This window comes from Siphateles boraxobius, unplaced genomic scaffold (genome assembly GCF_051911475.1).
Source record: "Siphateles boraxobius isolate OS27281-9 unplaced genomic scaffold, OSU_SipBor_1 55, whole genome shotgun sequence".
In the NCBI taxonomy this organism is placed as follows: Eukaryota; Metazoa; Chordata; class Actinopteri; order Cypriniformes; family Leuciscidae; genus Siphateles; species Siphateles boraxobius.
In genome coordinates, this window is record NW_027509181.1 from 1299137 (window position 1) to 1322631 (window position 23495).

General features: G+C 39.5%; 2 protein-coding genes across 4 annotated transcripts in view; both read right to left on the reverse strand.

The window, feature by feature from the left end:
- Positions 1-4602: 4602 nt before the first annotated feature.
- The window catches only part of LOC143714601 (uncharacterized), a 212932-nt gene continuing 194039 nt past the window's right edge, over positions 4603-23495 (reverse strand). The window contains exons 1-2 of one of the 2 annotated variants that reach the window (XM_077205826.1): positions 7406-10471; positions 4603-7190 (exon numbers count right to left, since the gene is read on the reverse strand). In XM_077205826.1, coding sequence (XP_077061941.1) covers positions 7007-7190; positions 7406-7872 — 651 coding nt within the window. In that variant the 5' untranslated portion in view covers positions 7873-10471 and the 3' untranslated portion in view covers positions 4603-7006. Of the gene's footprint in view, positions 7191-7405; positions 10472-23495 lie in introns of those variants that run through there. The other variant, XR_013195561.1, reaches the window with a different exon arrangement.
- LOC143714603 (large ribosomal subunit protein eL19-like) overlaps positions 17773-23495 on the reverse strand; it is a 76078-nt gene continuing 70355 nt past the window's right edge. For both annotated transcript variants that reach the window (XM_077205829.1, XM_077205828.1), the window contains exons 5-6: positions 18109-18219; positions 17773-17953 (exon numbers count right to left, since the gene is read on the reverse strand). In XM_077205829.1, the coding sequence (XP_077061944.1) occupies positions 17830-17953; positions 18109-18219 (235 nt within the window). In that variant the 3' untranslated portion in view covers positions 17773-17829. The remainder of the gene's footprint in view (positions 17954-18108; positions 18220-23495) is intronic.

Sequence of the window (23495 nt, forward strand, 5' to 3'; positions counted from 1 at the left end):
ATTGTCATCTGTGGTTTTCCATCAGCCATCCAGCCCCTCTGGGGTTGGACGCTATGGTGCAGCCGTGGCCGAGGTCACGTCTGTTCGCCTTTCCCCCGATTGCTCTGCTACCTGGAGTTCTGGAGAGGGTTCGCCGGGACGGGGTCAGCCTACTATTAGTAGCCCCGTTCTGGCCGGCCCGAGTATGGTTTGCGGACCTGGTTTCTCTCCTGGACGGCTCTCCCTTGGAGCTCCCGGTCAGGAGGGATCTACTCTCTCAGGCGGGCAGCATGATATTTCACCCCCGCCCAGTATTGTGGGCTTGGCCTCTGAGGGGGCCCAGCTCATGAACTCTGGTCTCTCAACCGAGGTTGTTGAGACCATTCTTCACTCCAGAGCTCCATCCACGAGGAAGCTTTATGCCTTGAAGTGGAAAAGCTTCACTTCTTGGTGTGGAGAGCACCTGCAGGACCCAGTTAACTGCCCAGTGGGTGCAGTGCTGGAATTCCTGCAGGAGCGCTTCTCCACAGGGCTATCCCCCTCCACACTAAAGGTGTATGTGGCGGCACTGGCTGCTTACCACGTCCCTTTCAGTGGAGTTTCTCTTGGGAGACACCCGCTTATAACTCGTTTCCTTCGTGGCACACTGAGGCTGAGGCCAGCAGTTCGTACGAGGGTGCCGGCCTGGGATCTGGCCATCGTATTAGAAGGTCTTTCCCTAGCACCTCTTGAACCTATCGAAGAAGTTCCTGAGAAGTTTCTCACGTTTAAGACTATCTTTCTTCTTGCTATCTCCTCACTAAAGAGAATCGGAGATTTGCAGGCTCTGTCGGTTTCACCCTCGTGCCTGGAATTTTCGCCTGGCATGGTTCAGGCTTTTCTGCATCCTAGACCAGGTTACGTTCCCAAGGTCCCTACTAATGTTGTTAGACCTACAGTTCTGCAGGCCTTTTATCCTCCTCCATTTCTGTCGTCTGACCAGGAGAAACTTAATTTACTCTGCCCTGTTAGGGCGTTAGATGCCTATGTCCACAGAACTGCCCTGTGGAGGAAGTCAGAACAACTATTTGTGTGCTTTGGGCCACCCAAGAAGGGGTGTCTCGCGTCTAAACAGAGAATGAGCAAGTGGGTGGTCGAGGCTATCTCACTTGCCTATGAGTCGGCTGGTCAGCCTTCACCTTTGGCTGTACGAGCCCACTCTACCAGGAGTATGGCGGCTTCTAAAGCCTTACTGTCAGGAGTTTCCCTCAGTGACGTTTGTGATGCGGCTGGATGGTCTTCACCGTATACTTTCATTAAGTTCTACGACCTAGACTTAAGTTCTACCCCTGGGGCACAGGTGCTCTCGTCCTCTGTGCGCTAGTTCTCACATGGCGGTCACTTGGTCCTATGGCGACGTGGGTATTAGCGTTCCCACAGCGTTTGACGCAGCTCGAGTTCCCTTGAAAGGGAACGTCTCGGTTACGTATGTAACCCTAGTTCCCTGATAGGGAACGAGACGCTGCGTCATTCCACCATACTCCCGGCATTCCCGTTAGCGCCTCCTTCAGGCCTATCAGAAGCTGTTGCGCTTGTGTTTATGGGGTGCTTTATAGTTTCCTGGTCGATGACGTCACCCGCCTGTGACGTTCCATCTCTCTATTGGGCTGATTCCATACGTGCTTCATGACGCACAACGCAGGGGCGTTCCCACAGCGTTTGACGCAGCGTCTCGTTCCCTATCAGGGAACTAGGGTTACATACGTAACCGAGACGTTTTACCTATCCATCCTCTTTCCTATTCGTAATTGCACACAGGGCAACTGGAAAACTTTCAAAGTACTATGTTGAAATACCTCCCCAAGCGTCAGGCGTTTTCATACCATGGAATGAGGGAGAGGTCCCACCTTGCCATCCTCGACCATAATGAAAACACTATAAAAAGGAAACAAGCCACCACAGTGACAGGTTTGTTACCATGTACGCTCTTCAAATAGTATAATAAACAAAATCATGATGTTAACGTTAAATCATAATGTTAACAGTTAATTGAATTGTAATGTTGTTTTCTAAAAACAATATATATATATATATATACATATATATATATATAAGGGTTTACCGGAGATTGTCTATAGTGATAGCCATAAATCAGGTGAGATACTGGACTGGACAAGGCTTACAGAAGATGATCTGTAATATTAAAAATTAATGACTGATGTGTACTTGAGAAATATTGAGTTACCTGTTGATGCAATTATGTGTGTGGATAGCAGCTGTAAGAATGTAAGTCACAATAATGACCTATGTGTAATGTATGATAGAATTGTGAACTTCTTAGTTGATGGAAGTGAATCACTGAAAAGTGGTGAAACAACATATCATAAGACCAGGGTGGAATGACTATGTCCATGATTTTCATATGGAGGCAAGAGATGCATTTAGAAGCTGGGTCTTAGCAGGTAAACCTAGGCATGGCCCAGTCTGTGAGCACAAGGTACGGTCTAATGCTAGGTTTAAATATGCTGAGCGTTTTATAAAAATAAATGAGCAGACTTTGAGGGCGAACTCTATGGCGAGAAAGTTACAAACTAATAATGTTTATGAGTTCTGGAAGGAGGTGAAAGTGGTTAACAACAGCAAAATTCCACTGCCTTCTAGTATTGAGGGCATTTCTGAACCTGAAAACATTGCAGAGCTATGGAAGAGTCACTATGAGAAAATTTTGAACTGTGTGAAGAGCGATGTGTTTAACATAGGAGAGATATCTCACAGTGATGATGTAGTCATCAGGCCGGGGGAAGTATGTTATGCTATTGACAAGCTTAAAATGAACAAAGCCTGTGGGCAAGATAGATTAGCAGCAGAACATCTGAAATACGCTAGTCAGAGTATCTCAGTTTTACTTGCTCTATGTTTCTCTGGGTTAATGAAGCATGGCATACTTCCTGGATCCATGTTATCTGTATTGCTAGTACCTGTAGTCAGAAATAAGACTGGTAAATTAACTAGTATAGATAACTATAGATCTATTGCACTTGCAAATACACTATCTAAGGTGCTGGAAGGGATTCTTATGGATAGGCTTGCAGAATACATAGCGTCAACAGATAATCAGTTTGGTTTTAAGAACAAGAATGGAACTGATATGTGTATTTATGCACTTAAAGAAATTGTCCATAGGTACAGATCTGGCAATAGCACAGTCTTCATGTGTTTCCTGGATGCGTCAAAGGCTTTTGATCGTATCAATCATGGGAAACTGTTTGGTAAACAACTTGAGCGTGGTGTCCCCTCTTACCTAATTAGGATACTGCAGTTTTGGTACTCTCATCAAACTATGCAAGTCAGGTGGGGGAAGAGTTTGTCAACACCTTTCTATGTCTCCAATGGAGTGCGGCAGGGTGGAATTCTGTCTCCGTTGCTATTTAATCTGTTTATGGATAATTTATCTATGGAGTTAAAGGACAGTAGAACTGGATTCTTGGTGGGGGATAGTCTCATTAATCATATGCTTTATGCTGATGATTTGGTGATACTGTCTCCCTCCAGTGCTGGCCTGCCGCAACTTCTTGGAATATGTTCTCAATATGGTTTATTGTTTGATATACAATTTAACTCAATGAAGAGTGTGGTGCTGATTGCCAGAACCAGGGAGGATATGAAATGTGTCTATCCTTCTTTCTTATTGGCAGGCGAACCCCTAGAGGTTGTAAAGAAATAAGTGAATAAGAATTAAGAAATAATTAAGAAATTAAGAAATAAGAATTTCAAAGTGAAATATCTGGGCCATGTGATAAGAGAGGACCTCTGTGATGATGATGATGTGCAGCGTCAGTGTGGAAAACTGTATGGGCCGGCAAACATGCTGGCACGCAAATTCCATATGTGCACTCCTGATGTTAAAATCGCACTCTTCAAAACCTATTGCACTTCACTATATACAGCACATATGTAGTGTAATTTTAGTAAGTCGAAAATGAAAAAACTTCACATGGCTTATAATTATGCGCTGAGAATTGTGCTTAAATTCCTAGGTGGAGTAGTGCCAGTGAAATGTTTGTGTCTAACAATGTGCCCACTTTTAATGCTGTTTTAAGAAATTGTATGTATAGATTCATGTGCAGACTGACAGGGTCTAAGAATATTATCATTGTGTCCATAGCTGATGTATCTAAGAGTGACACAAGGTATACATCTTGCTTTTGGAAACATTGGACCCGAAGCCTGTATATGTTTTATAAATGATGCCACTTCCGCATCATTTTTTTACTGTTTGTATTGTTATTTATTTATATATATCTGTACGGTGTTGTCTCTATGGACCTTTGTGTCTTGAATAAAAGTTGATTGATTGATATATATATATATATATATATATACACACACACATACTATATAAAAATATAATCATTGGGGAGAGAACTCTACTGCAATCAAATCTTAATTCAGATTTTATGATTTTTTTCTCTTCTGGTTTTATTATATTCCTTGTCATTTATAGGAGAAGTACGGTTCAATCAAGTCTACCGCAAGAAGTCCAAGCAATGGATACTGAAAAAAATCTTCACGGCACACACAACGCATTTTGTTGGAGATCTCATCGAGAGAGTACTTGAAAATAGACGCAATCTGAACATCAAGTACAAAACCCCAACCTCCTCACTTGCCATGCCACAACCGGATTTGCCACCCAACATTGCCCCTTTAGGCAAGGCAAGGCAAGGCAAGGCAAGTTTATTTATATAGCACATTTCATACACAATGGTAATTCAAAGTGGTTTACATAGAAGAAATTAAAAGAATCAAAAGAAATCAGAATAATTAAAACAGTTTAGAATAAAAGATAAAATACAGAAATCAGAATAATTAAAACATAAAATAAAATACAGTGCAAACAGTCGGACGAACAGTGGCACAGTGCTCATTCAGTAAATGCACAATTAAACAGATGTGTTTTGAGTCTGGATTTGAATGTGACTACTGTAGGAGCACATCTGATCTCTTCTGGAAGCTGGTTCCAGCTGCGGCTGGCATAGTAGCTAAAAGCAGACTCGCCATGCTTAGAGTGAACCCTTGGTATTTCTAGCCGATGTGATCCTAATGATCTAAGTGATCTGTTGGGTTTATATTCAGTGAGCATATCTGCAATGTATTGAGGTCCTAGGCCATTGAATGATTTATATACCAGTAATAATACTTTAAAATCAATCCTAAATGTAACTGGCAGCCAGTGTAAAGACCTGAGGACTGGTGTGATGTGTTCATATTTTCTGGTTCTGCTCAGAATCCTAGCAGCAGCGTTCTGTGTGAGCTGCAACTGTCTTATGGTCTTTTTGGGAAGGCCAGTGAGAAGTCCATTACAATAATCCACCCTACTGGTGATGAAAGCATGCACAAGTTTTTCTAAGTCTTGACTGGAAACAAAGCATCTAATTCTTGCAATATTTTTCAGGTGATAATATGCTGATTTAGTTATTGCTTTGACATGACTACTGAAACTAAGGTCTGACTCCAGAGACACACCCAGATTCCTGACTTGATTTTTAGTTGTTTGACCCCTAGACTGAAGGTATGCCTTCACCTTGAGAACTTCATCTTTGTTTCCAAACGCAATGACTTCAGTTTTGTCTTTGTTTAACTGAAGAAAGTTTTGGCACATCCAATTGTTTACTTCATCAATGCATTGGCAAAGGGAGTCAATGGGGCTGTAATCATTAGGCGATAGGGCTAAGTAGAGCTGTGTGTCGTCTGTATAGCTGTGGTAAGCGATTTGGTTCTTTCTCATTATTTGGCTCATTGGGAGCATGTACAGGTTGAATAGGAGTGGCGCAAGAATTGAGCCTTGAGGGACTCCGCATGTCATGGATGTCCACTCAGACTTATGGTCTCCTATACTCACATAATAACCTCTGCCTCCTAAGTATGACCTGAACCATTTTAGGACTATCCCAGAAAGCCCGACCCAGTTTTCCAGCCTGTCAAGAAGTATTTTGTGATCGACAGTGTCAAATGCAGCACTGAGGTCGAGTAGTACCAGCACTGATAATTTGCCTGTATCAGTATTTAAGCTAATATCATTTATTATCTTTATGAGCGCGGTCTCTGTACTGTGGTGCGGTCGGAAACCAGATCGAAAATGGTCAAAGTATCCATTCGAGCTTAAGAATTTGTTCAGCTGATTGAAGACAACTTTTTCAATGATCTTGCCTATGAAAGGAAGATTTGAGATCGGTCTATAGTTGTTTAATATGGTCTTATCCAGATTGCTCTTTTTCAGGAGGGGCTTGACAACAGCAGTTTTCAGGGAGGTCGGAAAACTCCCAGAGAGAAGTGAGGCATTTACCACTTCTAGGAGATCTGCTTCTAAGCTGTGTAACACATTTTTGAAAAAAGATGTGGGAAGTGCATCAAGGGCGCAGGTTGATGTTTTTAGTTGCTGTACGGTTTCTTCCAAAATTTTGCCATCAATTTCTTCGAAATCAGACATAGTGGCTACTTTCTCGTGCTGTTGTCTGATCTGCCTGACCCCAGCGCAACTCAAGGATGAGCTGATCACCTTTCTGATATTATTGATTTTTGGTTACCAAAACCATCAAAAGAGACTGCCAAAGCTTTATTCAAAAGCCGCTTTTTGAGACCTCATCACATTGCACCTAATTCAAATTCCATCTCTATCACTACTGTTCTGGGACAATACCATCTGTGTCTATTTATATTCCCTAAATAATGGATGTATAAATAAATTGTTGTCTTTAGCTAAATTAATCTTGTTTAGTTGTTAGTCTTATTTAAATTTCTTGTCTACTCATGACACATTTCTTACATTTGTGAATAAAAAAAACTTATTCAATTCTTTCTGTCTACAGAAAGTTGGTACAGTTGGTTACTAATTCCACTTATGAAATGTTGATCATCCAATAGCCAAACTATATTATCAAACATAAATTTGGAGCAACACTATTAGGTCAACAGCAATGTGAATGTTTTCAATTTAATGACATATTTATATCAACAACAACAAAAAAAATATAAATATTAACAAAAATTATAGTTCCTCCTGAGCGTCCTCAACTTCTTGGTGGCCGCAGTACTGGCCATCTGGAGCTGGATATTTTAGTCGAATTGCCTGCACGACACAAGCGGGTAGAACGAGACGACTTCCTCTACCCAATCTCTCGCCTTGCAGGACCCATTCGAGAAAGTGTCGGTAGGCTGTTAGGCGATATTGTCTACAAGACATTGAGTACACAGTTAGCGATGTATGGTATTTACGTGCCACAGTAGTAAACAATGCCACAGTAAACTGTTTGTGCATTAAAAAAGGTACTGCACAAATAGATTCACAGTTGACGTTACATATTAACCGGTAATTATTTCATGATAATGCTTGAAGAAATTCTATAAATTTCACGAAATGAATAATAAATAAAATTGAAACACTTACTTTACAGTCAGACGTGCATTTGTCCCTGCAGGCTTCAGCTGTCGTTTCCAGTTTACCTTCGGTATTCTGAAATATGTCTCCAGGACGCCTCTGTCCATATGCGGTGCGAAACTAGGATGGTTCAAAACGCAAACATCCATGTCCTTGTCTGCCTCAGACATTTCTTCCAGGAGAAATCGGCATCTTTGAAATTCTTGGCAGCAGACGGATTCTAGCTCTGTGTCCGTAGGCGCACAGTGAGAGCACAGGCACCACCAGTCCGCACCAGCTCGAGCAAGCCCGGGCTCCTCGGATGCGACAGGCAGGTCTCCTGCCTCGGCTGCAGCCGCCGCCGCCTCCTGTTCCACCATCAGCCTCAGCTGCTCTTTGCTATATTGCGGCTCGTACAGATAGCCACGAACATCTGTTTCGTGCAACAGACTTTCAAACTCCTCTTCTTCCATATCATGTGTTGTTTCTTCAGCCATTATCGTAAATCTGACTCCATAAGCGCTTGTTAGCTTAGCTTGATAGCTTCCAAACAAGATGGCGGAAATTTATTTTAGTTTCTGTAAGTTTAGTCCCACCCACTGATCTGTAATAGGCCTGTAGGGTGAGTGGGTCCAACCCCCTGGAATAATGAGGAGCTAGTGTTTGTAGTCTTTACACTTTTCAATGAAATTTGACTTCCTGCTTATTATGACGCAAAAATGACGATTTTTACGTCAGAATAAGCAGGAAGTAAAACACAAAAATCCTTATTTCTCCCATCTGAGGGAAAAATAAAGGAAAAATCCACGATCATTATAATATATGACTGGGTTTCTAACAACACAAAGCTTAATGCAAATGGGTGAAGTGTCCCTTTAATAGTGCGTGAATTCAGCCAGCGGTAATCAACGCAGATACGGAGGTCTCCACTCTTCTTCCACACGAGAACCAAGGGAGAGGCCCACTCGCTGCTGGATTTACGAATGAGATCACGCTCTTTCATCTCGGACAGTACTTGCAGTAACTTCTGATAGTGCCCTGGCGGCACATGCCGATAAGGCAACCGGAAACGCCGAAGGGTCGATCCCCATCCATCTCCAAATCTTCCAACGCCACACATGGAGAAACGTTGACTACTTTAGAATTTCCCTTTAAAGTGATGGGCTTGTTGGTTGGGTTAAGCATCCTAACTGGCACCCACCTGTCAGCAGTCATAGAAACCACCACACATCCCACGATGATATCCTTCTATGGGTTGGTAACTTAGTTGGCTCAATCAACACCGCACTGCCTTCTGAAATAGGTGTTTTAGGAGGGAGCTTGGCCCACACCAGGTGCTCCGTGCCTTGGCAGCAACGTGACGGCTTGAACCAGTTTGGCCGTGCCAATGATGTCAGACATCTCATCACCTCTCCATCTGTTAAGACCAGAAAGTACATTAAGGAACTGCTCAACCTCAGCATCTTTCTTTGATTCAGGCCTTCAACACGCCAGTATGTGGGTTTCTGCTTAAACTGGCTCAAGATGAATTTAAGGACGTCGGTGCCCAGTATCAAATCGTCCCGTTGTCCTGTAACAACCAGCGTGGGTACACTGACTTCATACTCGTACACTCTCATCTTCAGCTGATATATAAATTTCGGCGCAACCTGAACACCACCACATCCAACCAGAATAATATTGCCCTGCATCTCACACTGATCCAGAGACATACCGGCGTCCAATAAGCGAGATTCCGCAACTTCACTGATGGTGCAAGCCATAGAGCCACTGTCCAACAATGCTCTCAAAGGAATGAGACTAGTCATTGACTAGAACGTCGGTATAGAAAAGGCTGTCTGCCCGTACCAGCTGCGTCACGTTCTGAAACAGGACCACATCATCACTAGTAACTGTCTTACAAGTCGACTCATATATGTTTGATGCATCATCTTGGAGGGTCTGAACTTCTTCACCCACACTATCCCCTCCCAAGTGCAGGTGTGTCAGTTTTCCTGAATCTCTGAGTGGCTCCCAGACTCAGCACTTTTCCTAGGGCAATCCCTGCGCTGGTGACCGACTTCTAAGCAGTTTAGACATCTTTTCTCAGACATGCAGTGTGACCGTGTGAAATGGGTTCTCTCACCACAAACACGACATTTGGATGGACGAGACCAAGAAGTCATTTGCGGTCTGTCAGGAGCATCCTGTGCATTAGTGTGGTCGAGCACCCTTTCCAGCATGCTGAGCACTCGCTCTAGTGTACCTGTGTCAGTCAAGGCCGTGTGTGGAGGCACTGTGGCGATCTCAGGCTTTGTGTTATGGGTACTGGGGATGCACGCTGCTGAGTTAACTGCAGTGTTGTCCACAGTAGTGGTCTCTGTGTGGCTGATGGCGGCAGTTGCTACTTGGAACGAATTGCCAGGGAGAGAGTAAGGATGTGGTTTCTTGGTTCTCAGCTCCCTTTGATGCTCGTCAATTGCTTCTTGCACCTCTGCTGATGACCACTTTGTGTTGGGCTTGTACCTGAACACACTAGAGGGTTCAACATTAGGGCAGTTTCTAATGAACATCATTGCAATTTCCTGTGAAATGTTCTTCATTCGACTACCCTATTTCTGCAGGTGATTATCAGCGATTTCGGCCGCATTATTGAGACGGACCCAATAATCGACAGGGCTCTCTTTGGCATATGGCACTGTAGAATAGAAGTCTGCCAGTGGAAGACAAGATTCTGGGGTCTCACTGAAATAGCGTAAGAGCATTTTGTAAATGGTTTCAGGGGTAACAACCATGTCAGGTGAGTGATTACTTTTTAGCCCTACTTTTATAATGTTTTTAGCTCTACCCAAAAGGTGGTTCAGAACCTCATTGGCATGCTCCGCTTTCGGGCGATCACACTTCTGTAAGTAAACCTCCATTCACTCTATCCACTCATTAAAAGTATGTTTATCCATACAATCACCACGGAAAATAGGAGGGCCCCTACTGTCAGAACGTACAATCAGATTCAACCTGGATAAGTTAAGTGTAGTGCCAGCTTGATCGCTTTTAGCTGGCTCGGGGGCAGTCTGATGCCCCAGAGCAGAAGGACTACGATCAGCTAAGAGCCTGTCAAAAATATTATCGCCAATCTGGCTACCAAGCTCCTCAAGTAGCTCTGTTATCTGCAAACGAGAATCATCACAGATTGGGGCAGGTGTAAAAGATGAAGCACCAGCGTTGACTTTTCCTTCCATTTGTGAAAAGCCTAAATTGATATCGCAAATTTGATCGTTTTCTTTACGTCTCACAACACCATCTGAGCTGATGAAACCTCAACCCCTCCCCAAGACTGGTGTAGACATATTGTACATCTTACTGTCCATACTGGTCACTAGCATATAACAAAATAAATTGATTCAATGTCTTAGTTATTCAATGTCTGATTCGAAAGTCAATGTTAAGAATGTAAGAAAACTGTATGAAACAAGGAATGTTCATTAGCTGACACTGGAAGGCAGGACTCAATCCACGGCTTGACACCTTGCAGACGACTGCGGCCGGCTTTCTGAATCCAGGGAAAGCACAGCAACAGTTCCATGTAACCAAACAACACCCGGCGATCGGTTGTGGCTGATCAGTTGTATCCAAGAAGGTCACGGCACCAGTTTTATGTAGCAGATCCAGTTCTGTACATAAGGAATTCCACACAGCAGACAGCAGGATGGCTTCAGAACGACTGAATTTATTGACCCTGGAAACATATGGGACAATTTGATCAGAATATTTTCCGTTGCGCCAACCTCTTTCCTTGTTATACACAATATTAAGTGGGAAGAGTGAGAAGAAAACAAGTGCGTCTTGCCTCGCCAGCGTCCATTTGCGATCTGAGGCTGACGTAACACAATTGTATACATGTTTAACATTATGTAGCAGCCTACACATTAAATAAATAATCCATTACTGTTGTTAAAGGAAAAATAAAGTAATACAATGGCTGGAAGTGTATTCTTCAAACATATCTGTAATAACATAAGAATAATGATTGTACAGATCGACAAACAAATATCCCCTCAAAACATCAGGCACATGCACATTAAACTCTATAGAACTGCCAGGCGATAAGCGTAATAGATGGAAGTTAAACAATAATACATCTGTTCAAAAGCACAATCCACATATCCATTATAGACCAAAATTACATAAATTAAATCCCTTTATACTGATTAAATTGAAGAATTGAACATACCTGGAAACATTTGGGACAATTTGATCAGAATATTTTCCGTTGCGCCAACCTCTTTCCATGTTATACACTATGCACAAATCACTAATTAGTTAACTCCACGTGCATCAGATAAAATTCACATAAAACTCACAATACACAACATGCATGTGTATAATCGATTCAGTAACACATTGTGCTTAATATTTAATGAACTTTAACCGAATGAACACTTTTAAACATACCAATATTAAGTGGGAAGAGTGAGAAGAAAACAAGTGCGTCTTGCCTCGCCAGCATCCATTTGCGATCTGAGGCTGACGTAACCATAGACAGTAAAATAAATGGACACAGCTACCCCATTGATTTCAACGGAGAAAACTGAAGCCCAATTATTGCTCTTCCTTCCTGATGGCTGAGCGTACTGCGCAGGCTCAAACTGAGCTTGACGACAGCCTGTCTATATTCACAAAAACGACTTCTACGGGGCCATAACGTAAGATACACAGTAATGGAGCCTTTTATACATTTTTGTGTTTCTTTAGAAATAAATAATGGACAAATGAAGTCTTTGGACGCCTCAGATGTAAAGTTATTCGCTGTCAAAGTGACGCCAAAATGAATGGGAGTCAATGGAATACTAACAGCAGGTGAAGTTCTGCCACAATGGAAGTCGACCGCTGACAAAAGGAAAGATATGTCGCAAGTCTCTGGGAAATCGGACAAGATGGACTTTCACAAATGTATCTGTGGAAGAAACTCTGCCTGGGGCCAGAACACCACTTCCAGATAGCCCAGCTTAACCTCCATCCAAGAAAGGCAAGGCAGATGATGATATCTCCTCTGTTTTTTCGACGCTCTCTAATTTGATTAACACTCGCTCTGATGCCATATAGAAAATGGTGAGTGAAAATGCCCTAAAAATTTAAGGTTTTAAAAAAAAAAACAGTGGACTTCTTATGTGCTGAACTAAACGATATCAAAGGCCAAGTCATTCACGTGATTGAACACTGAAGAGAAAAAGACGGGTTTCTGGGAACAGCATCTCACTGACTTGGAAAGATAGTCCCGTCGCTGGAATCTACGTTTACACGGTGTTACTGAGAAGGAAAGAGATGACGTCAGGGCGGAATCCATCCGTATCTGTGAAGCCACTTTCCCTGAGGGAGGAAACAACCTAGCAAAAAAAAATCAATACAGTTCACCGCATTGGAAGGAGGCTCCAGAATAACTCACAACCGCGATCAATCATTATTCAGTTTTCTTCGCGAGTTACGAGAGACGGAGTGTGGAAGGCAGCGAGGACGTCGGAGTTTCTTTGTGCCAATCAACTTTGCTTCACTGAGGATCTCATCGTGACTGATTGAGAAAGAAGACAGCTGCTTTGGCCTGCTGTAGATAAGGCTCGAAAGGAGGGAAAGAAAGTTCACTTCATTGGAGGTCGTGCCTTTGTTGATGGATCTGAAATTTATCCACCTTAAGCATGGTAAACCAGTTTAATTTTAGTGGGTGTAATATTTAATTTTAAGAAAGCTTACTAATTTGATTGAGTTTATGCCAAAGTTTGGATTTACCTGACTCTGTTAGTCAGCTACCAAAGCAGCTTTTTCCCTTGAGGGTTCTACTACTGGTACCTTTGTTCTATTTCCTCCTAGGCAGTCTACTTCTCCTAGTTTAAAATTGAAAATGTTAATGGAGAAGCTGGATTTAGTTGATATTTGGAGGGAGAAGTTTCCAAATACTAAATCTTATACATGGGGTAACAAGAAACGCTCAAGACTTTCTCGTTTAGATTATTGGCTTGTACCAAACTCTTTCAAAGATTATAATGTTTCGGTTAGTATTCTTCCCTCTCCCTTAACAGATCATCACACTATTCTCCTTTCTACTTCTCTAACCACAGGACACTCAAATACAAATTCTAGAGCCTCTTACTGGAAATTGAAATCATCTCTACTTAAGCATGATGAATTGAAAAAAATAATTTCCTTATACTATTTCTTAATACTATTGGGTAAAAGCTTCTTCTGAAAAAATGTTTAGTCTAAATTGGGAATTGTTAAAATATGAAGTAGGAATGTGTATTAGACATTTTAGCAGCAATTTGGCAAAACAGAGAAGGAATGAAGAGGAGAAGGTCATGTCAAAGATCATAACACTTCAGAGCAAAATTCAGGGAAGCTTATCGGAAACTGTTCTAACAGAACTTACAGAGCTCCAATCTAAATTAGACAATATTTATAAATACAAAGCTGAAGGCTCCTATGTTCGCTCAAGGAGGAAATGGCTAGAACAAGGTGAACAGAGCTCTGCTTCTTTTTTTAGAATGGAAAAACACAACTCTAGGAATCTTTCCATTAGTTCGCTACAAATTAATGGCATTTTGACAGATAATTCTAAGGAAATTGGCTCTTTTTGTAGTAACTTTAATTCTAAAATATATAAATCTAATTACTGTAAGGACTCAGCCTCCCTTTTCTTTCAGTCATTAAAGGAGGTTAAATCAATATCTAAAGATGAGCAGCTTGCCTGTGATAAAACTATAACTATCACTGAGGTAATTGAGGGGATTGAGGGCATTAAAAATAACAAATCTCCTGTAACCGATGGCCTAACGGCCGAGTTTTATTAAAACCTTTGCTGAAGAATAAGCACCGTTCCTGCTAGAGATGTTTTTGGAGAGTATTCAATCAGAAACCGTCTAGTTTAACACAAGGGCTTTTAACTCTGATACCTAAACCTAAAAATGATACAACTTTGATAGATAATTGGCGACCTATTTGTCTTCTTAATAACGATTATAAAATATTAGCTTGGGCTTCGGCCAAAAGACTTAAGTGTGTTCTGAGTTCAGTTATTGATGAGACTCAATCAGGATTTATGCCAAAAAGACATATAGCAAACAATATCCGACTTGTTCTAGATTTATTAGACTATAGCGAATTAGTTGATGATGGCAGTTTTATTCTTTTTGTAGATTTTTACAAAGCTTTTGACTCTTGAACACAAGTTTATTTTTCTAGCTCTCCAAAACCTTGGGTTTGGTGATCCATTCTGCAAGTTTATAAGAACTCTTTATAACAATGCCAACTGTTCCATCAACCTTAAATCGGGTACCTTGCCTAGATTTCAATTGTCAAGAGGAGTTCATCAGGGTTGCCCTATATCCCCTTATTTATTTCTTGTGGCTGCACAACTTCTTTCCTCCTTTCTTCTGGGTAGCTATCTGCAAGGTATTACTATTTCCAACAAACATATACTTATTAGTCAGCTAGCTGACGACACTACCCTGTTTTTAAAAGATGAATTACAGATTCCGATTGCAATCCAACACATAAAATTTTCCTCTAAAGCTTCCGGTTTAAACTTAAATCTTGATAAATGTGAACTGTTAGTTGTTAAAACCTGTCCTTCTCTCTCTCTTTACGATATTCCAGTTAAGTCACAGGTGACCTATCTGGGTACATCCATGATTTATATCTGAGAGGACGAACTCTTATTGCTAAAGCTGAGGGTATTTCAAGAATTACTTAACCTGCTCTCTCCTTATATGTGGATAAAGCTGCATGTGCAGATATTGATAGAATGTTATTTGATTTCCTGTGGAAGCATAAGAGGCATTACGTTAAAAAGTCTGTGGTTATTAATAATTATGAGTGTGGTGGTCTAAACTTTCTAGATTTTACTTTATTTAAATAATACTTTCAAGATAAATTGGTTAAAACAGTACTTAACAAACCCTGATTCTTTCTGGAATACTCTTCCTAGTCTTGTTTTCTCTAAGGTGAGAGGTCTCCCTTTTCTATTGTTATTTAACTACATCATCACCAAATTGCCCCTTAAATTGTCAAATTTTCATAAACAAGCGCTTTTGGCCTGGCACCTAATTTATAAACACAATGGTAACACTTTACAAAAAGGTTCATTAGTTAACATTAGTTAATATATTAACTAACATGAACTAACCATGAGCAATACATTTGTTACTGTATTTGTTAATCTTTGCTAATGTTAGTTAATAAAAATACAGCTGTTCATTGTTTGTTCATGTTAGTTCACAGTGCATTAACTAATGTTAACAATATTTAATAAAGTATTAGTAAATGTTGAAATTAACAAAGATTAATAAATGCTGTATAAGTGCAGTTCATTATTAGTTAATTCTAACTAATGTAGTTAACTGATGTTAAGTAATGAACCTCATTGTAAAGTGTTACCAACACAATTTTAGTCGTCACCGGTACTTTATTTAGAATAACTGTGTATAATATTATTTATAAAAATAAGTCGTTGTTTTTCCCAAACTGGGTTAAAAATAATTTTATTTTGGCTTCTCAATTAATCAGTTCTGATGGATACCTGTATTCATATTCAGAGTTTTTGAACAAGTACAATATACCTGTCACTCCTCGAGAGCTTGCTATTGTAAATGGATGCCATCCCTTATGGAGCAATAACTCTTCTTAGGGACTCAGCTAGATACCAGATTTCTATGTCAGTAGCTCATTCTTTTGATAAAATGATTGGAAATATTTGTTTTTTATCCAACTCTTCTAGTCGGAACAGAAGAATTAGACAGCTATTTCAAAATGAGATTGTGTCATACTAGAACGGCCAGTTTGTCAATATTCCATGGAAGAAAGTGTGGACTTTGTCTTCTAAATATTTAATAACCAATAAGGTCAAGGATGTGTCTTACAAATTACTTGATCTTTTTTATCCTGTGAAGCTTTACTTGAAAAAGATGTTTCCTGATATTGACATTTTATGTTCTTTTTGTGATGCTGAACACGAATCTATTTCCCATCTCTTCTGGGAATGCACATATACAAGTCTGTTCTGGAAGAATTTCTGTATCTTTGTTCGCACATTTTCATTTCATCAGTTTTTCTTTGTCATACAAAGATGTTCTATTTGGTCAGCACAACTTTGAAAAAGATGTAAAGGACCAATATTTTTTGATAAACCTATTTATTTTTCTTGCGAAATTTTTTTCACACAAATGTAAATTTCAGGGTGCAAAGCCCTACTTTTTTATTTTTTGTAAGGAACTTAAATCCTACCTGGACACTCTCAGTACATCCAGCAACTCTCACTGTGTCATTTGCACAATGCTCTCCTGACTTTATGACATGTAATTGTTCTCTCAATTGTATTTGCCCCATGGCATTGATTTTGTATGTTCTAGAAATGCAAAAAAATAAAAAATACATAAAAAATAAAAAAAAATAAACAACTCTATGATATATTAATTAGAATTTTTTAATATAAAACAAGCCAAACACAACTATATACATTTGGATGCTGCATTAAACGAATTCTTAAAGGTAAATAACAAATCAACACCATAGCTGATTCCAAGTGATCAAGGGCTTAGGACGTTCGAGTTCAGCCCATTGCCTTTTCCGCCAGTAGTGGGCACTGGTGCAACGTAAGCAATGACGCACATCCGAGTGAACGGGACGGAGGGAAGTTAGCGAGTGAAGGGCATGTCAATTTTGACAAAACGCAGCCCAGTGCGTCATCAAGTAGGGGCGTGCCCAGGAGCTCAGGGGCTCCAGTGCGTCAAGTAGGGGCGTGTCCAGGAGCTCAGGGGCTCCAGTGCGTCAAGTAGGGGCGTATCCAGGAGCTCAGGGGCTCCATTGGGCCATCAAGTAGGGGCGTGTCCAGGAGCTCAGGGGATCCAGTGCGTCAACGAGCACTGTTTTAGTATTGTTTTGAACAATACCTGTTATTGTTTTAGGACAACTTCGATTCACTTTTTTGATCCACTTCAAATGTTGACTACTGTAATAAACTATGCTCTGCTAATTTTTAACATCATTCCATCTCTTGCTTCCAGCTCTTCCCGTCTTTACCTAATTGATTTACTTTGTTGACCTTTTCGATACCACACTGGTTGAGAGAGGCACTGTAGTGGTGAGAGATTTAGCACGGCCAAAACTAGTATTCCTGGCAACTGTGCTGGTGTAGGCAAGATGGTTGATTGTTTATTATAGCACCACCCTGTGGCTGATTCTCAAAACATTTGACACACTGCCTCATCTCTCTGCAATTTTAAAATGGTCAGCCATTTTAAAGGTTTAATCATTTCTCAATAATAATTAGTAATAAGGGTATTACGCCTTTTTATCCACAAACATTATGCATAATGATACACAATTTTGTGAGAACCTTCATTGCTTGGATCCATAAGTAGGACTGAGTCAGGTTTGAGTTTTGTAGCTGTTTATTACAACTAAAATAGGGTTTGACATAAGATGAATGCTCATTTTTTAGTCTCCTCCTCTTTTGAAAGAGTCTTTATGATCTCCTCTTTCTTGGCCTGCAGGCGCTCTTCACGGCGCTTACGGGCCTCCCTTGTCCTAGAGCGACGAGCCTCCGCCTGGTCACTATAAGGGAGCAAAAATGCAGCCCATCGTCACGTTACAGACTTACAGTTCATTATTTCATTTATTAAAGTATTCAAAAACTATTCACTTTATTTTAGAGCAGTGAGGACAACAAACAGAAAAAATTCAATTGCTGCCAGAGCAGTTTTACTTACGACAGCAGCTTCTTGCGAGCCTTATCAGCCTTCAGTTTGTGAATGTGCTCCATGAGGATACGCTTGTTCTTGAACACATTTCCCTTAGCTCTGAGGTACAAGCTGTGGTACCTGAACAAGAAAAAGATGAAGACAACAGAAAGGCTGATGTCAGCTGATATTTTAAGTATCAAAAGTAGGGATAAACTGATCCAACTTATTTCAGAACAAGGCCAATACTTTATTTTTGGTACTCGTCAATATCTGTATTTTCACTACATTTATAATTTTAACTTATATAAGGTAGAGTAACCAAATTAAAATGAATATTCGTTGATTTAAAATTTATCAAATACACCGATCAGGCATAACATTATGACACAAACTGAAAGTAAACCATGAGGTCCCTGATGCGCGCAAATTAGACTGCATACAAGAGTCTGTCTCCCAAAATCTCCTATCTCTGTGTAGTTGTGGTCCTGGCCTCTGTTTGCATTTTGAACACTGAGATAGTACTTTGATTATGGTTGCACTTCCACTTATTGTTTGTACTAATAAGACTAAGAAAAAACATCTATTTTTGTTATTTGTACTGTTTTTATTTCTGTGTTCAATTTGTGGAAAGTAGTTCCATTAGGTCGTCACACAGCCTCTTGAAGTTCTGGAAGCTCATGATTCATGTACAGTAAGGGAAAAGTAAACTTTTCAAAATGCACCTGCAAACTATTTTTCCAGTCATGAATTTTGTCATTGAGGATTTCTATAAAATTTTGCGCAAAAATCTCGTCTCGTTCTCATGAACCCATTCGTGCGTCTCGTCTCGTGAGATAAGCGTCTCGTCACACCCCTAGTATGGAAGCCCACTAATTTAGGAGAAACCAGTTGCCCCCCATTTTTCAAAACTACTGCATTGATCAACACAAAATAGGTGTAATTTGGAAGCTTAGAGTCTAAACTGGATTACTGTGTACTGCAGTGTGTCAAAAACATCATACAGCTCAGATAGTCATGTGTCACATGTTTGAAAGGTCTCATGGAGTAGAGCACAACACACCTAATTGTTTAGGGCTTTGACTAAACTTGAGCGAGTTTTTGTAAGTGAAGCCCTGCAAGACCCATATGTAAATAATATATTGATGCGGCATTCACATGCCTTTTTTTCACTCATAACTTCATGAAAATGGCACATCGTTATTTACAGCAGATTCTCACAATTAAAAAGAGACCAAAGTCATCATAATCCTTCACTTAGATCTAAATACATCCCTCAAAGAGTTATAACACATAAGCTAAGTACAAACTAATGTAGATTTAAAGTGTCGTTTACACTCATAACTTTGACACATGCTCCGATCGTTGAAAATGGAACATCATGTATTTTCCAATCCAGCTATTTCAGTTGTTTTTCAGAAACCGTGTGGTCTTGGAGATCATAGCCAATACAAATGCACACGCAGAAAATTTTTCCAACTCTGGGAAAAAATACAAATGGCAAACTCTCACCTTGGATGAGTTAAACAGTTACTTGTCTCTAGGCTTGCTACGATAGTCGGTGTTACCAGAGTTACACGGTGTTCAGTCACAACACCGGTTTCATAACTTGACCACCGCGGCACCGAAAAAAAAAAAAAGTTTAAAGCGTTAGTTTTTAGACGCGATATGTGAGTGGCCGCTAAGATCCACGGGCATTTTAATGAAAATATCGAGCACTATATCGAACATTTTTTATCTCGTTACCGACAATCGTGTACCGTCGATAAATACCGATACCGTTTTATCACCCAGCCCTAATATATATATATATATATATATATATATATATCCAGCTAAAAATCTGACGTGCCGTGGGCGGTACTTCACATATTATTGCGCAATATTTTCTCGATATACAAAAAAAAAATAATAAAAGCTAAACATATCACATATTTTTGGAAAGCTGAGACTCTTGTGATTCGAACGATGTAAACCATTTTAATATACACAGGGTATATGCACACTTTTTAAAGTCAAATTTAAGGCTTTTTAAGACCTTTTTAAGACCTGAAGAAATCAAAATTAATACCTTACATTAGGGGTGCGCAATATTGACAAAAATATGTCTCAATATTTTCAAAGTTTTGTTGATAATTAGATGATATTTTATATTGTGTTTGTGTACTGGTACCATGGCTGGTATAGGCCTGTTGTTGACAGCTGACTCACGAACATATATATATTTTTCATATTCTATGCAGTGGTCAGTTCACAGCAGTGAAAGAAATTAACATTTTTTATTAAAGGACAATATTTGCAACCTAAAATTGAGTTCCAGGGGCATTTTCACCCATATTTGGACTTTTTTTTTTTACTTAGAGTTACGCATCACCTTTTATGTCAAATTCTAACATTCAAATTAAATTATATTAGAATAATAACACATTACCACTGTTACCATTTAAATTAAATCATTAAATCAAAATCCATCTTTGCAGTGCAGAGGAGACACAGAAGCAGCATCAGAACTGGCATTAATATATTTAGACTGCGTTTACAATTGCATAAATAAAGCTAAACTAAACCCGCCAGTAGTCGGCGACAAGTCTCGGAGTCATTCATTCAACCGATTTGTTCAAATGGCTGATTCATTCAGGAACTGCAAGTGATTGTTCATTGAATCGTTAAAATGATTCATTCAAAACGCGGATTTCGGTCAAGAAATCATCGCTGTCTTTTGCATTAAGACTCTGCTACGGTTTCATTTTGAAATTCTCGTCAGCGAAATAAAGGGAAAACAAACAATATTGACAATATTGTTTATGAAATGTAACTCACAATGTTAATTTAGGTTAACTGTTATATAAAATAAGTGCACGGGAAAACAGCCCTCTTGCTGATGTAATATTGTATGATAACAACATATGATAAAATACAAAAACTTTATACGTCTATTAGGGAAAATACCTATAACTGCACTGACACATCACGCAGTAAAAGCAAGCATGAGAGACAATGCAATGTCAGCTCGCAGTGCGCGCTCGTACATAGTTAACGTTACAATAAAACAATGATTACAATATCATAATAGACAATACACATCGCACACCACTACACACATAAAGAAGGAACTTACAATTGAACTGAAATTAACCAGCTTTCTTCTTCTCTCCTGCTGTTTCGCGTATAGGAGACAGACGTAATGCTGGCGCGAATGTGACGCGAAATGTCACGTGAACAAGCAAATCCACAAAGAACGAATGATAATTAAAAAAGTACGCTAATTAGATAGTTTTAATTTGGAAAACATTTAGATATGTGTAAGTCAAATTGCCATCGAAAATTTAAGACCTTTCATAGGTAAAAATAAGACTTAAGACTTTTTATGGCCTAAATTTTTTAAATCTAATTTAAGATTTTTTAAGACCCGCGGACACCCTGATACACTAAGCACAGCGGGTACAATCTGTCTCTTTATCAGACCACCAAACATGTAAAAACCGGAAGAAACTCACCTATAAAGCCTTCTGTTTGTCCACTGATCCATTACATTCCAACAAAAATGGTTTGGTTACACTGTAAAGGGTCCATACAATCCAATTCAATGAAGTATTTAGTCCATAACACATTTATATATCAATAACAATCCACGGAATGTAGTAGTAGCCTTTCAAGTTAGCCAACAGAGCCATCACAACTTCGACGCATTCTAAGTTCTAGCTTCACATGAGATGTAAACATTAAGAAAAAGTGATGTCAAAATGGCCGCTGACCCCTGAACTTTTGATGGACAGGTCATTTTAGCCAATCGATTCATGCTTGAGGCTGATAGAGGTGTCCCTTTGGATCAACAGCCAAGGAGCGCCCAGTCCGGCTCTGGGGTGCGCCAATGAAGAAGAATGGCATATCCCTCTCTTTGACTGACAGTAAATCAAACCAGTTGTAATAGAGTATGGAAATGACGGTATTTTCTGATAGCCAATGAATTTCTGTAAAGATTGATATGCCGCTTTAGTGGGACGATTCATCTGGTCATGCGTACAGTTCGTGCGCAAAGTAGCAGTGATCCATTCGCCCGTGCGCAAAGACAGCATTGATAGAGTGAAACAAGGTAACGTCTAAAATGGCAAAGATAACTATAAAAACACACTTCTTACTTGAAGTTATTGAACAGTGTACTCGCCGTGACAGTGATGAGTCGGAAGATGACATTTCTGACGAAGAGAGCGAAGTTTCATCCATTGACTCGGTAGCAGAGAACAGAGGAGTTTTGGATGTTGGACGTTTATTATATTATTTGGATGTTTATTATATTATGCTACATATTTTACTATATACTGATGTATGCGTTTGTTTTGAGGTGTACTTGTCAGGTTAAGTTGTGTGTTTGGTGTGTTATGCCGAGTGTATGTTTTGTTTTGATGGTAACGTTAGCCTACCTGCTAACTTCTGTAGCCTAGTGTGCGCTCATGCAGGAATGCTTGTTTATGTTTCTGTTTATATGCTTTTGAATACAGAAACAATGTTAATGTTTTGTAAATTACTTATTTATTTGTTTTGTTTATATCACAGACCATCATCATGAAATTCATGTTGTTTTTATTTCCAAACAGGTACATCATGGGTGGAGTGGACCTATCTCATGCCCTAATAAGTTACTACAAAGTCATCCACAAGACCCAGAAGTGGTATAAGGCACTTTTTTAAATCTTTTTATTTTTTTATCTTTATTAATTTCTTGGATTCTGAAAAATATAATTTGTAAATAGTTTGAAATACATACACATATGTGTGTGTGTGTATATATATATATACATATATATATATATATATATATATATATATATATATATATATATATATATATATATATGCGAGTTCTAATATTAAAGTGTTTTAGTACCATAGCACTTGTTTTGTATCTTTATTTGTAGAAAGTTTGGTATCAAGAATTGAAAAAAAAACACTATAATGTGTTTATGCTTCGGTTACTATGTGTCAGCAATTATTGACAGTGAATCTGGATAAGAAATATAATATTTTATGTGTCTTTGGTTACAAAGGGTCATTTGGAGTCTCCAAGTGGCCTTTTTTGGGGAAGCGCCTAGACATAAACTTAGATAAACATGTGTAAAACACTCATTTTCTAAGGTATTGATATCAAATTTTAAACTGGGTTTGGTAAGGCTTAATGCTGTGATCCCATTGTGTTTTCCAGCTTATAGCTCCCAGATGTAGTTATCTGCAGGCATCTGTTTACAACAACAAAAATGTAGGCAGATTTTTTTGGTGTATCCTTTTTAAGTGTGTTCAAAGTTGTATTACTCAATACCAGTAAGACTTAGAGTGATTCTGACTGTTAAGGAACAAACCTCTGAGTGTCACCTTTCAAAAGAGACCAAAAGCATGCATATACTCCAAATGGTTCAAGAACA